Raw genomic sequence first — 22,978 nt, forward strand, 5'->3', positions numbered from 1 at the left:
AAATGCTTCAAAGAAAATATTGTACAATTTAGAGGAGAAATGATGCATGATAATTCTAAATTTCAACACAAGTGAATAAACAAAATATTTTATTGGTCAGAAACCCCTTAATGAAAAATAAAACTCCTCCATAAAATTATAGCCCCCAATGATATACAGTTCGTGAAGGTAGTCGGTAGAATATTTCTGGAAAATAATTCATATAAATTTAGCCAGTTATGATTAAAGTTACTTTCACTCACCTAACATTGAGACGAGGGACATTAGATGATGCTTCCTGTCCACTCGGAATACAGCAAATGTTTTTCCGGTAACGTTAGGGTAGCTGATTCCTCGGGCCTTGATAATGGTGCGTATATGTTCGCTCTACAAAGAAAGATGAACAAGATTAATTAAGTGCAGAAAAATCGTCAGAAGTAAAATTAAAATCTTAAATATCCTTGAAGCACCAGTTCATTCTGTGGGTGTAATTATGGAGTACATTTCACAGCAAAAAATATTTTCAGAAAAAATTCATGAGAAAAATTAGTCAGAACAAAAACCAGCAGTAAATGTTAACAAATGCTAATGTAATACTTATCGCTAAATGATATTTGTTTTAATACTTGATAACATTTTTTTCAAAGATTTCCGGCCGAATATTTAAAATTCCTCCGTGAGTATTTTTAAGCACGATAAATGATATTTACACTTAACTGTTGATGCAGTTAGGTGTAAGTTTCATAAATGAAACTTACACCTAACTGCATTGACAACGCGACCAAGTTCATTTCTTACTTCGAAATAATTATCACTGTAGAATATCCGAATTCAAAGTTACGAATTTTTGAACGAAATCAGATCGACACAATTATTTCATACAAATGTTTCACCTACATATTTCTGAAAACAAATGTATCTCCCGGAACGTCAGTTGTAAATATAAAAGGCACGAGAAAACATTAATTAGGGCGTTTCGGCATGTCTACCTAAATAATATTAAGAAAGTAAATAATGATCAAATTTAATATACGCGAAGTATTGGCGTTTTCGAATTTTTAGCGATTTCTGGGACATTTCCTTCACTATTTCCGTCGGTAGTAAAATAAAGACAGACCATAACAGTAAAATGCCTATTTCGAAATAAAAGCGGCTATTTCGCGTGATACATTTGAAAGGCTATAATTAAATAACATTAGAGATTACCTTACTTATAATTATATTTAAATTATCCATACTATTTCACGCTATAAGTACGTATACAAATGTAGAACTTTTATTGTTTTTGTAATCATATGCATACACATCTCGCAATATAATCTATCAACTAAACTGCAAACTTTATCCTTCCCTCTACGTTGGACAGTGAACCACACCCCTTAACTTTCGCATCAACAATCACCGCGACTCATGTAAACCTTCTTCCGCAGAAACATCACTTCCAGCGCTTAAACTTACCTCACTCCATCACAATTCTTTCAACGATTACTTCAATTTGTCTATTAATGCCTCCCTCCCCCTTTCAGACACACCGCTAAAACTCAAAACCATCGAGTCGGCATTCATCTGGCTCCTTGGCGCCAGCTCAGATCTTATTCTCCACCTTACTCACTAGGGGGTACACCCATCTCTTTCCCATCGACCACTACCCCTTCCGATTACCCCCAAACCCCTTCCTCTCACTTCCCACTTCCCTTCACACGTCCGTCCCTCGGCCCGTTCTGTCAACCGCATCCTCAGTTTTCTTCCTTCCGCATAAGCGTGCGTATAAATTTATTTTTTCCTCTTTATTTTGTGAAGTTTATCATTCTGATCTAATTCCATTGGCAAAAGCAAAGTTAACATAAATGATGAAATATAATTGGCAAACTGGAGTAGGACATATATAAGTGAGAAGTATCTCACGAAAACGTAAGCAGATTTAGCTTATTTTTGATCTACAATGGAATTCTTTCCGATTCACTCTGTTCTATTTTTTGCTTACAAGAAAATTCAAATATGGCAGCAATATCTTTCCCGGAAATTATCGAATACTGTTAAAATCACTCTTTCGACTGAAAAATCCACTGGTTAAACAAACAAATCAGAATGAATTTGACTCCTAAATTTTTGAGTGCAATGAATACTTATGAATTATAAATAAATAATTAAAAGTCATGATACTATATGCACAATTGCGTAATTCTAAGAGTTAAAAAATTCAAACGAGTGCTAAAAATTATACAAGCATTCCAAATATTTCCTTTTTACTATGACTTCACTCATGAAAATAAAGCAGGAACTCTTTTTACCCGTTTTTACGGTGGAATGGGGCAAATAGACCGTCATTCTGATCAAAAAAAATTCTAAACTGATGCTGCTTGTTGAGTTTACCCTCACTCAAGGTAGACTGTTTCCCGATCCCTACTTGAGGTGCTTCGTGGAGAGCACTTTCAGTGAGTACGACGTTCGTCAGATGGGACGTTAAATTGTGGACCCCTTGGTGCCTTTCGACAAGAGTAGGCTAATGCCGAAGCCGGGTTTCTTTCCACACTTCTTTTCCCAACCATCCTTAATGGCGCAAATGACCTTAGCTGTCAGTCGCCTCCCATAAAAGCTATCACTAATACTCGAGAATCTCAACAAGAGAGACGCCCACTAGCGGAATAAATTGGAAGCAGAGCTTCAAGGATAGGTTTATGGTGATTGTACGAACACTGAGATATCGTAGGCATCGTTCGATTTCGTGCTTAATTTTTGTTGATCAGTTTCATTGTTATACAATTCCAGTGCAGTAATGAATAGTGTTACGGATTTATAAACTTTTGTGGGTATTCAAGGTAAGTTTAAGATTGGTTTTAGACGTGTAGTAATAGTAGCAGGCTCTCGCTAATTAGGTCCGTTTATTTCTTCGCGTCTTCATTTTGCAATTATTTTTAGTTTCGCATTATATGTACGTATAATTATTGAAATTTTCACATTTCGTGATTCATTGATCTAGTAACTCAATTAATCTTTAGAAAGCTTAATTAATATTGATAAACGTTTTCCTTTCTTTTTAGTTTGGGGTAATTCTTCAAGATAACGGTACTGTAAGCTCGGGTTAGGCAATCATAAGTTATTGTATGTGTGAGAACCTGAATTCAAATCATTGTGAAAACCTCTTAACCTTATATAAATTCCCATTACCTGTGCCTTCAGTTCTGATTCCAGCTTTCTCGTTGAGCCTTTTTCTGCCACATTCCTCAATCCATCAGATGCCAAGCCTCCATATTCCCAGAATCGGTATTCCACTGTATGTGACGCACCAATTACGTCACTAAACCGAGTTAGCCAGCCGTTGGTGGGAAAGTCTTTGGGGTGCGTGTGTCTGGACCACAATCCTTCGAACGTCACCTTAAAAATATTTTTCAATCGTTATTTAAACTTCTGGGTGACATGATTCCACCGGTACTTCAGTATTTAAAGTGATTTTTCATGGATTGACTGTACATGGGTCGAATTTTCAAATAGCCACAAATATCACAATTAACAATCATTTTAGCATGAAAAAAAATGCACAAGAAATCAATATGAATTACGGAGAAGAAAAAATCAAATTACTAACAAAAACATTCAAATACTTAAACTACTCATGAAGCATATATGTTGATAAAGCTTAAAAATTGACACAAATTCCTTGAGTTTATGAAAGGATTAGAAGAAAAAAATTTTCGGCTAATAAGGTGGAGAATCAATTATGAAAAAATGAACATTAAGCCCTGCATGAAGAGTTTCCCCACAATATGTGATGTTAGTCTTTGAATGAATTAATGAAATAACGCAAACGGAATGCCAAACAGAAAATCAGACACATACATAACAAAAAAAACCTGGACCTGAAGGAACGCTTAGGTTTGACAATTCGGCCAGAGCGAATGAACTCGGGTCGAATTTCATTCAACGCTCTCCTAAAAAAAAACCAATTAATCCAGCCGCAGCACCCAGGCAACACGAGTTTCACAATACCCGAGGATGGAAGAGTGAGCTCCCGTTGAAAGGAATCAATCGTGTGGCAAAGGTCTTTTGAAAGCCTTGCGCCCGAGTAAAACAAAAGGAAGAAAGTGAATGACTCGTGGCTGCTGTTGCGCAGATGATGATGCAGCTGGACTTGATTTCTATGCGAGGGAGGATTTCTACCGCTCCATTCCTGTGGAGGACGCGAGGGTTAAAGAGGGGAACCCCCAGCTGTGGGGGAATGAATGGATGCCTAGCCGGCAAACGCGGAGCCCCGATGTTTGGGCGCTCACCTCGTACTTGGCCTCGTCGCAGGCACAGCAAGGGTCGACTACCAGCGGCTGCTCGTCGTGGTTCTCTTGGACCTCTTCGCAAAGCTCGCGAGTCAAAGGCCCTTCGTCCATGTACCACACATCACGGCTCTCCACCACCGTCGCCCTGGAGAGAAAAGCAAAACATTCTCCATGTAATTTAAATTTCTCCCGTGCGGGTCGGCGAAAATTTTCAAACAAGCACTTATCACCATGACTTCGGTCTGAAAATTAAATCTCTTGCCGCTGCGATTAAAATCCGATATACGGCAAAAACTAAACATGTGACACACGTTCAAAGTCAACTCATGTAGTAGATCCTGGCTGGAACAAAGTGTAAATTTTATAAAATATAATCTACGATCTTAAAAAACTACCCGAAATGCCGAAAACGGAACATTGAAGAGAACCAATTGAGGGTCACAAAATGCCAAAAAAAATAGAATAGAATATATTCTATTCAAATAGAATATATTAAATCTATTCTATTTGAATAGAATTAATATATTTTCGGACGCTAAAATGCTGTGTTATGTGCCATAATAATAGATGCTACAAGATAATATATTTGGACGAATCATTCTCATGAGTTACCAATCCGATAATTAGTTTGTAGTGACACTCCAAGTTATCTCATTTCCTTGCCAATCTCTTCATTTTCACATTTCTCGCGATGTCTTGTTTCACGTTACACATTTTTTATCCATGACCTTCATATTAAGCGACTCTCTTCTATGGTGTGTTTCATTACAATTTCCAGTGGATTATCGTGACATAGATATCATCCAATGACATTTTATTATCTTCCTGTCAGTCTCTGTTGCAGATCACTTTCGCTATCAGCAATTCAGTGTCAACTCAGGACTTCTTGCTCAATCACTCGGTCCATCCATTTTTCTTGAATCATTTTTCCGTTGAACCACATTTTCATCTCTTTTAATCTTCATTTTTCTTCTGCGGCTAATAATTTTCATGCTTCATATCAAAACAAATGTAATTTCAAGGTATTTGTGAGATATTTCCCAATGTCCCGGTTAGAAGTCCTCCTTTTAAAAATTGTTTCTTCTCATTAAATGAAGAATTATTTCTTTTCTAACTTGCCCTGACGTTGCGAGTGTGGGAAACATTGTATAATATATAAAAATAGGAAAACAAGTTAATTGCATGCTTCTTCATTAGCATGACCCAAGAAATATGTGAGAATAGAAAGTAATTCTTTGAAAACAGAAAGAGCTATACAATAAGACCTTGTCTACTCCTATATATATATATATATATATATATATATATATATATATATATACATATATATATATGTATATATATATATTCATTTAATCACATTCTATATATCAAATAACATGAAATGAATTGTTAACTAGTAGGTTTAGTTCTTTTGATGCAAGGAAATACGTGTGCAAAACACGTCACATAATAAAAATTTGCTACTTTTTAGAAAGGTGGAAAGTAGATTCACTATTACTAACATGTATATTATGAAAGAGTGTGTACATGCCTGTAGAACAGGAAAAATATACGATATTTTATACTTATGTCAAAGTTAATATAGTTACTTTATTATTCAATTTGTATGCAATTTGATTTTATTTCAAATTCATAAAAAGTTATTAATATTTTAAACTGTTAATAGATCTTAAAAAAACTGTCTTCCCATTTCTAAAGCGCCCGTCTATGGCGTTTTTAATTCTTAAGTGGAATCTCAACTTAGTTCACGAGTTCGGTAATTGGACGCAAAAAATTATTTCTGGTAAATTTGATGCTTCTACAATCAGAGTTTCATAAAACTGAAATGAACATACCGAAAAGTTACTGCCCAATTGGAATTTTTTCCTTGGCGATCGTAAAAAGATACATTTTTTATTGGCCATTCTGAGCACCTTTACGCTAGCAGACCAGTTAGAGATTAATAACTCCGTTTCACTCTCTTAGCAACTCTCCACAATGAAAGAATGTTATGCCAGAGGCAGTTTTTATTCTTGCGCAATGGAAAATCACGCGACCGCAATTTCTGGAACACATAAACTTCAGATTGAAAAAACCATTCGTGAGTTTTCGTTCGTTTTAATTAATAAGGGTCATGCGATCCATATGTTAAAATTTCCACCGCGTGGAAAACGGGATCAATAAATTCTCAAATGCGATAAAATGAATTCTGAACTAATTCATGATAATCTGTTTAAACAAATAATATCCTTGATTTGCGTTTCTAAATGAATATATCATAACACCAACTGTTTATGGTAAACTCAAAGGGTAAGAAGTGATTTTCAACAAGTGAGATGTCCTTAAGTAATGGCATTTAGCTTAAATAGATTCACTTTCTGGATGTTGAGGGACTTGTTAAATCCCTTTAACATTAAAGCTCCGAATCTTGGAAAATGTATTAGTAAATTCTATTCACAGGTATTAACAAATTGTCAATGAGTAATCTTTTAAATAACCACTGCACTTGAAAGAAAAGTTATGATAACAGTTACGTATACCATGCGTTAGACCTTAAAAATAAGAAATTATTTTGGCTCGCTTGGAATTTTACTTTTATAAAATATAAGTTTATTATTCTCCAAGTGAAAATATTGGTTAAATGTGCGCTGTTGATAAAGGGAACAAATTTCTTAATAGTTCTCCTCTTGATATATTGTACTGTTCGAGTGAGGAAAAACTCAAATTATTTTGGGCCACATTTTAGTGTTGTCAACTAAACTTGAATATCATTTTATTTTGGAGAAAACTATGTGTGTGTACAAAATCGTATGAACTTGCCATAGACTTTATTACGTCCTGCACCGAGGCCCGGTTGGCTTATATATACCATGCGAATTGCTTCGTGAGGTTTTAAAGTTCATTCCCGTGACAAACAACGTCCTAACGGACATGCACCACACGCCGCCATCCCGTCGTACGCCTTAAAGTCTATGAAATATTCCGCCGCCATCTTCCGAACCCCTACGAAGGAAGCGTCATAAGAAGGACGTCGTGTTTACGGCATGGCTGTAGGAAGTGTCCCGAGGTCGGAGTGCAAGTGACGCTCAGAGCGCGGAGACCCGAGGGCGATGAGTTGTTTCTCGTGTTAGGGAACATGTAAGGTGCCGCCGTTCAATAGCATGCATGGAGAATGAGATACGGTGCAACGCCTCTCGTCGGGTAGGCGAAATGTTAAAGCGATAACTGGACCGGTGAAGTTCCCGCTTCGCTTTCTCCGTGGCATTCGCAAGGATAGATCTGAAGAAATAGCTTGCTAAATTTTAATAATTTTAATATCAAAAACTTTAAATACCAAACTTTAATACCAAATACTTTAAAACCAAGTATCTGACGGTCCATTTAGAGAACCATTAATATATTAAATGATATATAACGGCCCTTTAATAAATAAAGACTATTACATGAATGAAGCTGACAACTCGCGTAATTTGTGGAAATATTCGGGTTGTAACCCATTTTTAAATTTCATAATCTCTTTCACTCACTTTATTTCACGATTAAGTGTTGCTGATGTTAAATAAAACGTTGATTTACATCCTAAATATAATTGGATCGAATTAGTATGTTGGTAGATTGTACTTATTCGGGAAATCGGTGGAAATTCGTGATGTTAAGATTAACATAACTTAAGATTAACTCGTATTTTGCCTCCATGAACTAGTATGCCAAACACAGTAGTGTTGAACAAACTTTCACCATCATTGACTTAAAGAAATTACTTTTTGCGACAATAGATTCAAAGCTATTGAATACTGGAAATACTGAATGAGTTGTGAACTATGAAGGGGAGTAAGAATAAATAAATGAAAGCAATGGATCCGAAAATATTAGGTAAGCATTTACCAGTATATCTCAGTTTCTTCAGTTTAATGTACTTACCTATAAGTCCCTGGTTTGTATTTGTTTTGATTACTAAGTATCTTTCTTAATGTACAGTCAAAACTTCAACACTATATACTTTTTAGTTTCCATAGATTTCTGATAGCTTTTTTTTCTTTTCACTTTTTTTGGTATCCTGGTTAACCTAAAATATAGTATATATAACCAGCGATAACTCTTGTCCACTTCCTCTTATTTCATTCTCTTGTCATATTTCTTATCACTGATCATTCAGAAATTAATTTATTGCCGATTCGAAAACCTTGTTAAACCATACTGGGAGAGATAACTAATAAAGGGAATATATTATTTCAATAACTCAGACAACTTTGACGTCCAACACTAAGTAATGAAACGTACAAACCATACGGGCCAAATGGAGAATTTAATCGGTGGAGAGAGACGCACCAGGCAGATACTGTCATGTGATTAATTATAGAAGGAAATAATATCACAACCAAGTCAACTATATGACAGTAACACCACGGCGAGCATGTTTCAAGTGAACAAATAGCAAATATTCATAAGAACATATACTTCTCAAATGTATAAATTCATGATAATTATGAAAGAGCTATCACTACTAGATTTTACGCAAAAACACAGTTCGGGCATTTTTTCTGATTTCATAAATCAGCATAATATTGAATTTGAGCTTCTTCAAATCCCTTAATCAACAATATTGCCCATATGAGAGATCCTACGATGGAGTACAAAACTAAAAGGCTAATAATAAATGAGTTATGAAGACTTTTCATTCGAATGACTAGAGTTGTTACACAAAAGTAATTTTATAAGGGGCATGATATACCAAAACAAATTATTAGATCTACTAAAAAAAATAATAATCACACAGGTGCAATCATTCATAAAAATGTATAAATAAATAATAAAACATTTTTTTGGTATTAGTTAAAGAGGGAATTACTATAGGAAGGACTTTATAACCAAATATTTTTACTCGTACGAATGTTTTATGGAAATCACAATACAAATAAAAATATATAATGCAAGCTGGATCAGGGAATAAAGTTCTAGTAACTATTAGCCAAGGTAATACAATATAGTATAACCAACAAATTAGAAAAAATAGTAGATAATTTAGAGGAAAATTTTCTACTCCATTTTCTAAAACCATTCAGTTGGAAGCTTTAATGGACATCCGCAGTCTTCACCTAGGAAGTACAATCTTTAAGTTTTAAAATCGTCTCCTTTCTCCGAACCCTTCTCTGCATCAATTATAAAGCCGTAGCCAAAAAGCATTTCCTCAAGTTTATGGATATAAATCTTGAATTTTTTAGCCATAATTATGCACCGAGTCATTCGGTTCATGGCAAACACACTCCACCCGTGGCCATCGACCGATGAGAAAAAGGTGGAAAATACGACAACGACCTCCTTACAATTTAAATTTTAACTTTAAAGAGAGAACATTGGCTCAGATTTTCTGATACGTTATTATAAGGTGAGTATGGCTCTTGGGCGTATTTGAGAGATAATTTCTGAGAGAAAAAAGATAAAGTTGATGAAGGCGAAGAGGCAGTGTGAAATGAGAAAGAGGCCAGTCAGAGGGAGGGGAGGGAGAGGTGCGAGGGTGAACAGCTTGGAACAAAAAAAAAGATAAATTATGCTTCAACGTCACCCACAACTTCCCTCAATATTCCCCGAAAAACACAAAAATAATGCACCAAAAAATATCTTTACCTCACAAAAATCTTTCATTTGGCACTGGAAAAAGGCAAAGTTGGATGCGCTTCGCGAGGGTTTGAAAAGTAGGCAAAAAACCTGAGCTCATATATATCAGTGAAAGATTTTCTGCCGACTCTTTGTTAATGACCTCGACGGGGAAGAGTAACAGCCTCTTTAAGCTTCCCTCCTCCTCCCTTTTGCTTTCCGCCGTGGGGTCAAGATGGAAGACTCATAAGAAGGTTTTTTAGACACGTAAAAGATGAAGACGGTAAGAAAAAAAGGTGTCGATTGTGGGGAGGGCCGAGAGGGTGAGAAGATTGCGTGAGTGAGCCCGATGAGCTTAATGGGATACCCGAGAGATAGATTCGCTTTAAGTGGCAGAGGGATTGGAGGGCCCATTCAAAGGGGGATGGGGTGAGTGAAGCAATGGTGGGGGGAGTGGTGGGGGTGATGGGTAGGGCGTGGGAAGGTTGAGCGAAAGAGGAGACGAGTATGAGCGTGGGTGAGTGCAAGATGGAGAGATAGGGGAGGGGGTGGAAGAGGTGGAGCCCTTGCCTACCCCCCTAGGTGACTTATGTTTATAGTTCCCGAAATGGCTGCGAGACAGGTGCGCCAATATGGGAACTCCTTCGCGAAAAGATGACGGGTGGAGGGGCGCGAAAAGTGGTGGGACGTGTGGGCACAAGCGGGGCAAAGTGATAAAAGAGGAAGGATAAACAGGAGCGACAGTCATCAAATATGATCAAGAGAAAATTACTATTGGCTGAGGCAAAGGCCCGCAGGTGTGGTCAATATTTTCGGAGAGGCCCTAAACACAAAGAGTAGCCCTCACGTGCGAGAGGAGGCATGATGAGGATTTTCTGTTTACAGTTTCCTGCAAGAAGCTTTATTGCCCCGAGATATTACCTCCGCATGATTATGAATCCTCATTATTTTCCAGCTGCATCGTTATATACGTTGATGATGCTCCCACTGCGGAGACCAGATGTTATCCTAACCGCCATAAATATGAACCGTACCAATGACAACGTAACATCCATGTTTTAATCCATTAATGGACCAGGTACAACAGTTTTTGTCATTTTCCAAGGTAATCAGCTCGGACATTTTGTTTATTCCGCAGTAAATGACCAGGCATATGCATGACAGTTAGACACTGAGTTTGATCGTCAGTATAACATGTTTGCAAGCATAATGAGGCATGATGAAATAATTCAAATAACTCTATTTGTAATCATTCCCGCCATCTTTATAGGCCAGAAAATATTAATATGAAGACAATATGTTACTCAGACGTCATAGCTGTCATAAAAGGATGTTAAACGCCGTTATGGGCAAGAAGACATGCATTCATAGAAACACAGAAGGTAAGAAATAGAAGAAGTGAATGGAAGACAAAACAGAGAAAATTTAAGTTACTTAAGGCCAAAAAGAACATTTGCAAGAGTTCACTACAAGGTCAAACAGTCAGTCTTGGATCTCGTCAATTTACAAGTCCTTTAAAAAGAGTTGCAAACGTGATATATTTATCTGGAGTAGTATGCCGATGAAGATAGGTTTTTGATAGATGGAGATACTACACACATTTATAAGCTATGTCTAATGTGGTACTAAAACCATGCATTACAGAAAACCATTTTTTATCCACATACTTCCTATCTCCCTACATTCCATTTAACATAAATAATCTTTTTATCCTTCTTCCTCACTCATTTGTCACATTTTTCAACATTCCATTGTCATTCAGTATTCCCCGCTCTTCTCGGCTGTCTATAGAAATTTATAAATTATATTTAGTAACAAGTAGGTAAGGGTTACAACACACATAGTGCCATGGCAAGATTCTGAATGGCCATTATATCAGGACTTGTGATTCGACCTGTAGTTTAAAGAAATGGGTCCAAGAAGGTCATCTCGGTGTCAATAATCAGTCACACACACACACACAAATTTAGAATAAAACGGTTAAGGGATATGGGGTTGGAGACAGAAAAAGGAGCTACAATCACTCAAGAAAGACAAGTCTTTTTTTAAATCACGCTCAAGGCCATAATCACTTAATGCAAACGGAATTATCAAGAGTGTAAGAACACACTCAAGTAAAACTACTAATAAGTAGGTATTTGTTTCTGCGTTCCAGACACACTCTTGCGGTGGGTTTCAGGATACTGTGTAGACGTCACCAATTGCGTAGCAAGAAAATATGAAACGACAAATGGGGAAACCAGAGCGGGAGTTTCTGCACACAACAATGACAAATTGGGAAGTAGAAGAGTGTAGAGTGGGCTCGTTAATTTTAAAGCATGGCGCTAAAGAAAATTGATGAAAATTAAATAGATGAAACAAGTGAGGAATGAAAAAATACACAGAAGAGTTGGAGATAGTGAAAATCCAATGGAAAAGAAGCAGATGGATTTAAAACGGAAGGTATCCGCAATCTTTATAAAATAAGGGAAACATTTGAAATAAACCCTCAAGAGGAAGAAAATGAGGCAAATATTTTAGAAAAACTTGGAATTTGAGAAAACATGGAATGGGAGCCGCTATTTAGCATGGGATAGGTGAGCTTGAGGCTTGAAGGTTTCTTTCCCTCCTCTTATTTCTAACAAGAGGTAGGAACGAAAGTATTTAGCATCAAAGTATTGATATGAAAGATTAACGAGTGAAGAAAATAATTTGGTCCTGATTAGATGGAAAGTACGTTTTTATGAGGATATATATCTACGATGACTACGTGAAATATTTACGCCATACAACTTCTTTGATGAGCCAAAAATCCCCGAATTTTGATAAATTAATGTGCAATATGGAAGGTACTGAGAATACTGAACACCGGTTGAATCTTACGCCATCCGCCACCGCACTTCCTGACCATAGAGTTCCGCACGTCCAGGCGCTTTGCCGGAAAAGTGACGTCGCCTTTAAGGGGCAAAAAAAGAGCAGCATTACGGATTATCACGCTGCTGACGGTGTTAAAAAAAATCCCGAGTCGTGAAAGAGGCCGGAAAGGAGGGGGGGAAGAGAAATGAAATCCCCCCTCTGGGTATGCCGGAAACTTCGGGTAAATAAATAGAAGCCCAGGATTATGAAACTCTCCTTTTCCTCTCTCTCTTCCGACTTGTTCAGTTGAAGTCAGTGCCTCGAGAGTCACAGTTAAGCCGTCAGGCCAACAATGCAATCTCCACGAAGATTTCTCGCGGGCGCGGTCGTCCTCGTCTTGGTTGCGGTGCTAGCGTCGTGCCCCGCGGAGGCATTCATTCGCGATATCCTGCGGCCATTCGGCGGCAAGAGGCCGCTAAGGGGTCACTACTTCGAGGCATCCATCATCAATCCCCGCTGCCGGGGAATTGTGTGGATGGGAAGGTGCCGCCAAGTGCTTGAGCGTTGAAAACTTCTCCGAGATGAGGTCGATGGGATGGCTGAATGCGTTTTCGCTAGGGACTTCAAGTTGTCGTCGAGAAAACTGCTCCCCAGAAGTCCACGGGCATTATTTTCAGTTGCGTCTTGCAGTTCAAAGTTCTCTCAATTTCAGTGTGAGTGGTGCTGTGAAACGGTGAAGTTGGGAGGCTGCTTGTTTTTAATTCTTCAGCTCAAAAGGGATGTCCACATTCAAAAAGAAAAATTGGTGACTTTGGCATCTCATGTGTGACTACAGTTCATCGAGTGCTATCGATGCTGGCGATTGTTAATGCGCAAAAATACACGAATTAATTTCAATAGTTTTGAGGACATTAAAAGCCCCTCAAAAATGTTCATCACGTCACTGCTTGGATATGTCAAGTTTTGCGTGATGCAAAACTACGCTGGGGAAATAAAGTGTACTCTATTTCCACTGCTTAGAGCTTGTTGAATTTAACTGGCTTTTAATTCCTCCTAACAAGCGTTTTTTGTTTAAATTCAAAATTTGATTGCAATAAAAGGAAAATTTCAAGCACATTTGGTTTTAACTCATGCACACACGCCCTAAACCAAGTCGAGTCCGTTTGAGGTTTTTAAGGCAATTTCTATCATAGGAGAGGTTTTAAGCCTGTATTTTCGGGACTCTTTGCCCCCCGAGTTCTTAAAAAGTATTAACATAATGGGCTCCGAGAATGTGTTGGTAGCAGTTCAAACTACCTTATCTCCTGTCTGTATTTTTATTCCTTCATACGTTTTTCCTTTCCTGCTTCCCTTAATTGGACTCCCACTGTACTTCTTCCTTTCTTTTTCCTTCGATTATCGTCTTCAGTACACTCTCGTACCTCCGTACATGTCCAATTAGTTTCCCCATTCTTCTTAGAAATGTTCTTCTTAGGCTTCTCTCTTCACCCACTCTTCGAAGTACTTCCTCATTTGTCAGTCATTGAACCATTTTTATTTACGTAATTCTTCTAGAGCACCATATTTCTATCGCTTCTGATCTTTTTTCTGTAATTTTTATCATGTCTCCCAACCGTAGAAAATTATGATTCTAATTTAAGTTTTGAAAACAAATGCCTTATTTGTAGACTAGTATTATTACCTGTCAGTAATTATTTTTTATGGATGAAACTCACTTCGCCATCCCTGTTCTGTTTATAACATTCCTCGCTACTTCCGTTCTATAACTCTTGCTCTTTGCATCGTTATTGAAACTGATGTCAATATAATAATATTCTTAATTTGCTCTAATGTGTCATTCCCCAATATAATCAGAAATTTATCTTCATAACTTCCAATGACTGGTTTATTTTTCTCTCCTAAATATATGATCAGTTAAAGTGTCGGAGGTCACTACCATTCGAGAAATAATTCGTCTGTAGAGACCAAGGGAATTACAAAGACGAGAGGCATCATTAGATTTGCCAGAACCTAAATTTTTCACTCAGAAAATTAGAAAAACTTGGTATTTTGTTTTTCGCGAAACTTTTTCGAAAAATTATTTAAGCGTGGGAATTATAGAAATTTAACTTAAGATTAATTTGAGAGGTTACTTTCAGCGAAACTATATGACATCTATGGTATGAATTATTAATAATTTAAATTAAATTTAAATAAAATGAATTCTCCCCGACAATGACCCTCTATTGATGCATCTTTTTGATGAAACACTCTTCTGAGAGACGCAAAGCGATCCATTTCCCCTCTATGTTTTCTAAACTGTACCATAAAAGGCCTTGCGAGATAGGTCAAAATAATATACCTCATAATTCTTAATGCGTTAGAAGTAAATATTTTCTCTTCCTCATTCCAAAATAATGTTTGAAAATGTTGAGAATTTTTAGACCTACCGTAACATTTTAATGGAAAATATAAAATACTGTAAATCACAACACAGCGCCGTAATATTTGAAGCTTTGATTAGCATGTAAAGTTGAAAAACGTGTTTTTTACTATCGTAATTGGCGGCTGTCGAAACTCAAATTTAAAAAAATAGAATTTGGGAATCACATCTTTTGAAGAATTAATTGTTTCCAGGACTCCTCAATCTATCATTGTTACGATAATTTCCTGTTTTTGTTATATTAACAAATAATAATGCAATGTCTTCGCTAAATTTAAATGCAATTAATCGGAGGAAATCTCTGCAATAGCTAAACGAAGTTCAGAAGAATTAGCACTTCATGATGCAAAGCAAAACCATATAATACATATCGTGAGTAATTAACATATTTTCAAAAAATTATACGTGACTTTTCAAGATTATCTGGGTTGAACTACAAGAGATATTTTACATCTAGTTTTCTCAGAAAAAAGCAATTTCCTTCAGATAATGGAAACTATTTGTAATCATCAGATATATCTGGACATATTTTACCTAATATGAATTCGCCAACCTGAATATAATTAAAAAGCATAGAATAATTTATATACGAGTGCACATAATAAGGGTACGGCAGCAATAGGAAACGGTTAATGACACCACATCATTACGGTTTTCTATGAATGTCATGCCAGTTGTTTGATAATCAATACAGCAAAGAGAGAAAGTTCTTAATTTGATAGAGCAATGGTTTTTTTAGTTGTTCATGAAATTTCAAAGAGGTTACTGCAATTCTCGTAAAGCAAATAGTATTCATTCCGATATAAAAATTTAACGTGAGCTCAGTATTATAGTAAACAAACACATATTGGCTATTCTTCGAGAAACATTTTTTTTTCATTGAAAAAGAGGCCGTTTTTACACCATTGAAATCTTACACCTTAATTAAGAGCTGGCGATAAATCTAGGATAAATTACAATTTAATCAATTATGATGAATATAAAAAGATAGGAAAAATCGGTCACGATGCCAAAGCCTGTATTCAATCTCTCGTAGCGCTGCGTGCATCGAGGGACTGGTGTACATGTTGCAAGGTACTTGCCTTAACCTCAACTTCGGAGGGGCACACATACAAGGGATTACTCCACTTCCAAGCAACCTTAAGGGTCATGGTTGGCTAGCGAGGCGCACACGAACGTTCTCGTAAAAATACGCTGAATGCCACATGGAATATTCTCAGATATGTGGGTGGTGAAGTAAAGGTCACCACCTCTGTGAAATGCCAATATGCGTAACTCAAAATCGGCGTAAAGAAATATGAGATTGATAGGTATCGCAATATATTATAATAAAAAGGAAAACTTAAACAAATATTGCACGCATATTTTTTGATAAAGGTCATTCTAATTTCATATTAATGAAGATTGTGTTATTACTTCAATAATTAGGAGACGCTAAAACGTAATAAATAAATGATTTCAATATTTTAGATTTGAATTAGATAATCATCACTCCATCGGTAACGAAGGAAAAATACCTTGGCCTTACAACAATGCACATATAATGTTTTAAATTCCTATTTCATTTCCTGTTAAACTGCATTTTGTTACTTATGAGTCCACGCAATTCTAATTAAATCAACACCTGATACATTTGATCAATTTCCTTTAATCTTTGGAGATATGCGGGAGCCCAGCGAGTTATTACACGCTATTTGGAAATTAAATACGCCACCGTTTATAGATTTTCGTCTTAAATATACACTTAAATCAGAAGAATAAAATGTTTTCCTAGAGTAATTCGGATGCTTAGAACAATAAATGCTACGCCACTATTCTCATGTCTTATTCTATAAGGCACATATTATTCAGTAAAAGAAATTACTTTTCTATCGCACTCATAATGCATAGAAAATTTACCTCTCCATTAATTGTTTATAAATATCATTACAATAGTATAAATTGTAAAGTCTTGAAGGCACTCTTTGTGAACTGTGGGATTCAAAACAGCAAATATACCGTTCATTAGCTTTCCATAATTCATTCTACAATTTCCATATTGTTCTCATCCTCATGAATGAATTAATTTTTAATATTTTCCACAGAAAAAATTAGCATTTACTAGTTTAAACCTGGTAGATTTAATTTATGGCCAAAACGGGTGCGCAGAAAATTACGTTTCCATAAAAGAAAAACCGCTATTTCACTATCCCTTAAAATGTGACAAAGCCACTCAATAATTTAAACTTAAACGTATAAATTTTTATTGCTCTATGGTGAATATAAATGATGATTTAATATCACATTTTGCATAATCTTGAGTAGAGAATAAAAATTTGCTGAAATAATAGCTCTACAGTCCCCCTTTATATGTTTATTGTTACAATAACCCAGCGTAGAATTCAATGCTAATGTAATTCATAAGGCAACACGATGAATTCGATGCAATTAATTGGATATTAATAGCATTAATGGGTAACAGATAAATCTTTGAAGCGTAAATACAAGCACACATGAAAGGGATGTGCTGCTTTGAAAGTAGACTGTCCGGCTTTGTCCTCTTTAATTATTTGCCCTCCCCATTCCCCATAAAACGTAAATGTCATAATTTATGTCACGTATCCCATTATAAGTTAATTGGGCAGATTAATGCCACCGCTTCGGTGCTGTGTCTTTCCCAGCGGCGACCAATTTCCGAAGAGCGCCCCTCACCTGAAGGCGACGCAACCGCTGCCCGCAGCGGGTGCCGCCCACAAAACCTGGATCTCGGACTTGGGGATGGACGAAGTCTGGGTGACCATGTTGGGGCATCTCTCGCTGAACTTGGTCAGCGCGTCGCCAAAGAGCTGGAAGGTGCCGACGGGGGACGGGGGCTTGTTGGCTCCGGAGGCCCCCGCCTCTGGCGCGGCGCCCCACGCCCGTCCGTACGCCCCAGAGTAGAAATTGGAGTCTCCGCCAGAAGCAGACTCCACCACGAGCATGAAGCCCGAGAACTTGTTGGTGGCGTGCTGGGTGCGAGAGCCCTGAAGTGTCACTGCAATTGGGAAGGAATAAAATGTCAGGTCAGCAGAGGGAATAAATACTTTTGTCAGAAACAGAACACTCAAAATATCGGATTTTCGAGCCAATTCGTTGGCTGGACGATCATTGGAATTTGTGAATGGGCACCTAGTGCAGTTGCAATGCAGGCACTTATAGTATTGCCTACTCATGGGGAAATAATTGAGAAATTGTGTCCCTTTGCCTTCAACTGGCATTAATGTTTGAAAATTAGAGCTTTAGTCATTATGAAATCATAATTCGTCAAAAATTCTCTTGGGCTTCACATTAGTTTTGAGCCAAATGCCACGCAAACTTTGAAATGATTGAAAATGAAATTAATGGATGGGAATATGAAATTTGGAATATATTAGCTGTGGTTAAAGGGAGGATCGATTTCATTATAAATTGTTAAGCACGTATCGTTACCTGTGCATGATCGGACCTCAGTTGACTACGAACTACAGTCAAAATATGACTCTTGGATGGGGTGCTTGGCTGTAGGTAATTACCATTTTTATTCAAAAAATTCTACTAGAACCATGATATTCGCCCCATTCCGTTTGTTCTACACCGCATTCCGAGCATAACAGCGATATTATTAGCAAGTCAAACCACAATTCGTAATGGGAGATGACGTGACTCATGGCACGAAGTTGATTAATATTGGTATTCCTGCATTCGAAGTATTTTTTTATGCCGGACATTTCCCAAAGATCCGGATATTATCTAACTTCTTTTTACATATATATATATATATAATCTATTCAACCAAATGGAAATTTATCTAACTCTGAAACTTTAATGGATGGTTTTGAAGTCATAAGAAATGTTTCAATGAAACTTTACAAACTTAAAATGCGACATTACTAATATTCCAAACAACGCCGTTTCGCTTGTCGCACTATAACGGGCAGTTAAATGCAAGAGTAGGAATACATCACTGATTTTCGAATTTTTTAAATGAATATCCGATAATGTTATTAACATTACCAATATTTCTTATTTTATGCGGGACTTTATCAAGAAGAAGAACCGACGACTATGCATTTCCGATTAGAGACGCTTGGAGTTTGGTTGAACTAAAAACAGAACACCTGAATTTCTTATAAGTTCAATGATTTGGATTTCAAGGAATCCCATACGCAAAATTCCAAATAGAATTATCACGAATGAAAAAAGGTAGATTATTCGGAACTGAGCTTTTGCGGAAAAATGATATATTTTATCTGCCGCGAAGCGTATCTTAGATATTCCAGGATATAGTGCTGTAATAGTTGAGGATGTGCTGGCGTAGTTGAAATTGTGCAGCAATTGTTTCAAGAAACAGTTATCTTCTTCACCCTTAATTCATTGACTTATGGTGATACATCGATGACCCTTTAATAAGGCCACCGGGTTAAAGTGAGTAAAAACAATAATCGTCAGATCTGGGAGATATTGTTATCACTGGCGATAACAAAGAGGCCAGAATGGGCTTCTGAGCGCGGCCCCTAGAAGCCGCTGTGACACGGATACAGATGAAGGATATCGTGATGTTTAAAATGCTGGCATTCCTTACTTGCATTATTTTTACCTAAGTGATGCTCAACTCTTTATGCTTTCCTTTCCAGATCCGAAGGCCACAGCCTTCCCCACGCTCCCCATTGATTACGATGTTACGAGAGACTTCCGTCTGCTGTAATATAACTAAACCGCGGCGTAGATTAGAGGAGAGAGGAGACCGTGCCTCTCAAGACGACTTCGAAACAACCCAGCCTGAGTCATTCCTCGCCGTCAGACATAGAACGAGCTGGGAGCCGAGCGAAGAAAATTCGCCGAGGAAATCTGAAATGCATGGCCAAACGAGCGACCTCCGTGGAACGAATTCGAATTACTCGTCCTCCCCTTCGGCCATCAGATGTCTCTGCGGTCGGCGAGCAAGACTCCAACTAACGAGGGCGGGCGAGGGAAAATTCGGGAGTTCGGAGGAAGATGCGTAAGCCAAGAAACTAAACAATTTCCGCGGATATGGTAACCGTGGCCGCTCGTCCCGTCCATTAATCCAGCCGACCCGCCCTATGCGACAGCTAGAATGACAGCGCATCCGGAGGCCCCCGGCCGACCAAGTGACGTATGGAGTTGGGCTCCAACGCCCAGTGAACTTGGTGCCGGGGACCCGTCGCACGGGGCAAGTCCAGCAATATTCCCCTCCGGAATCGAAAAGAGGAACTTAAAATAAAAACTTCCGACGTAAATCTGTCGATTTCAGACTTCTCAGGGTCCTCCGTCGTAGGCAGAGAAATCGAACAATCATGTCCCGGAAAAGTAATTAACTTCACTATCATTGTTTTAAATTAAACTTGCGGCATAATTAAGTCACAAGTACACTGATTTAATGGAATTGAAGCCGATTACAACACCCTGACCGTTGATAATGACTTAATAAAAGGCAGATATAGAGAATTGAAAATTGAGTCACGTGAGTAAATACGAGTACTATACAAGTAATAAAAAGTGCACGGATTCTTATATGTATCTTTAATTACGTTTTGCTTTTCTATAAAGTCAATACTACTGTTTCTGTTTGGAATTATTCAAAACAAGGAACAAATATTGATATTTTTGAAAGACGCATCGAAGAGGCATCAAGACGAAAGTATAACAAGTCCAACATACAAGAATAAAATTCCTTGTCCCAGTCTCCAAGTAGGCAACTGTTAGATATTCTTTTTTCTTTATTTCGCGAGAAAAACTTTGAAGAACAGCAAGTTTGAAACGGACTGATCAAAGTGAAAAGGCAAGTCACAGGGGTAGTCCTGGTCCTTCGACGACGGGTTAATACCACCGAAGGGATAGTATTTTATGCCTTGAACGTAGTGCTGCTTTCAGCGTCGATCCGACCCAAGAGGGAAGAAGGTGAGGTTGGCTAAACTACTAAAATACTTTGGGGCTTTTAAGGGTTCCATCCGCATCCAATGATCTGAAGAGAGAAAAACCCTTAAAGCCACCACCACCCTTGCTTGCACTCCGGTGGGAATAGAAGACTTTCGGCCTTGCTCTTTAATTTCTAATCGCCCATCCCTGCCACATCTTGCACCAGAAGTAAACTACCGCTGGGTTCGGTTTCATGAATATTTCGGTGGTCCTATCGGAATGCATTAGCTTCGCTTGTGTCCCAAGGAAAAGACGACCAGGACAAAAAATTCCTTAACTGCGCTTCTTAAGAAATACTGGACCATAACAATGATAATTCGCCAACCGAAGAGACCGTGTTCGGGTTTAATTCCAGAGAATAATTACAGCACTCGAATTCATTAAGGTTTTCTGAAATTTAATTTGCCTCAGTTGAATATTTAACCATTCCGAAAGAATATAAGACGCATTTGTTTCATTAGATAACAAAGGCGTAGGTGGGCTTTTTGATATGCCAATTTAAGCCGTATGCATTAATTATTTCACTATTGCTTAAAGACGATCTTTATTACAAATTATTTTGCACGCGACTGGGAAAAACCTACCTCCAGCTCGTAGTTGAATTTAATTTAAGCCGCAGGGGACACATATCGGAGATATTTGTGCCAAATTAGGGAACATACACCACATGCATATATATGTATAATGTCACATTCTAAAATATCTTTTCATATTTGGTTTACAACACCATTTGAAATATGAAAAACATGTCTTCATGATTTTGCCTAAGCATTCTTCGGGGCCTATTTAATTTCCATTTTACTTATAGGACCACTAAATTTGTCCTGATATCAGCATTAATAGAATTATGTCTACGGTTCTATATAAGGATAATCATTACAAATATTGGCATTACTGATAGTTCCGATATTTTACATTCTAAAATAATAACTAATATATTATATTATTGCAGCCATTAATAATAAAAGTCTTCCTGCCTAGGAATTTATTGGACAAAAATGAATGCTACTTTTCTGAACACAGCTGATGTGAATGTAAGGACGTGGTAGCTCATTGGGTAGAACGCTGAACTAACGACCGGAGCAGTCGAGTTTGATTCCCTGGAACGCCTATGGGCCCAATCAGTTTCATCCAAGCCGTGTGATTTTTTGTGTAATAGATCTTCCTGAGAAACCATAGATGGCACAGGGATAGGAAATGCCCTCTCCTCTGATGTGTTAATTTCACGCACAATATAGGACTTAGAACTAGGTGAAGCTCTTCCCTTACCCACTAAACCAACCTTCGGGTTGATAACTATGGGTGTGGTGGTTCTAAAACCAGAATACCACGACATTAAATACCCTAAGTCATGAGTTAAAATTAACCATTTTTCTTAACTACACATACTGCCTACTTCCATTCATTCGGTCCAATATACCTAATATTATCCTACCTCTACATTATTTGCCCAATGCTCCCGTCAATCAAAATCTCCATATTTCTATTGCCTCTTACCATTCATTCTACGCATCCACTTTGCCTAACTTAATATTTCTCCCGGCCATCATCTCTCATCTCCTATCCTACATAGTACTTCGTTTGTTTACTTTTCTGTCAATTTTTTCCATTCTTATAAGCACTCTTGCATTAAAATACTCTAATCTACGCTTATTATTATGCCAACAAGATGTCTCACAGGCATACAAACTCCTCCATACCCCATTTTCACCATTACTTTAGTTACATCTTGCCTACACGAGGTCGTCATAAAAATTTCTTTATCCATCGAAAACCTACTTTAAATGTCCTATTTATATCACCCATTTCCTCTAAAACTCTTCTTAAACGAGAGAACTAGCTTATCTGCTTCAGTTTATAGCCTAAAACCTTTTCAATTTTCCTTCTTCTTTCTTGAAGACTCATTATTTTTTTTCTTACGGTTGATCCCAATGCTATATACCTGAACATATGTCAAACCTAT

The 22,978-nt window shown here is 37.4% G+C and overlaps 1 protein-coding gene across 4 annotated transcripts in view; it reads right to left on the reverse strand.

Annotated features, from left to right (window-relative positions):
• Positions 1-22,978, reverse strand: part of LOC139697808 (spondin-1) — a 204,275-nt gene that overhangs the window by 72,377 nt on the left and 108,920 nt on the right. For all 4 annotated transcript variants that reach the window (XR_011702818.1, XM_071596657.1, XM_071596656.1 and 1 more), the window contains exons 3-6: positions 17,773-18,094; positions 4,248-4,392; positions 3,148-3,354; positions 243-366 (exon numbers count right to left, since the gene is read on the reverse strand). Coding sequence is in view for 3 of the 4 variants with exons in the window: in XM_071596657.1 (XP_071452758.1) it covers positions 243-366; positions 3,148-3,354; positions 4,248-4,392; positions 17,773-18,094 (798 nt within the window). In the remaining variant the exon portion in view is untranslated. The remainder of the gene's footprint in view (positions 1-242; positions 367-3,147; positions 3,355-4,247; positions 4,393-17,772; positions 18,095-22,978) is intronic.

The sequence above is a fragment of the Hetaerina americana genome, unplaced genomic scaffold (assembly GCF_022747635.1).
Source record: "Hetaerina americana unplaced genomic scaffold, ioHetAmer1.1.p SCAF_8, whole genome shotgun sequence".
NCBI classification, from domain to species: Eukaryota; Metazoa; Arthropoda; class Insecta; order Odonata; family Calopterygidae; genus Hetaerina; species Hetaerina americana.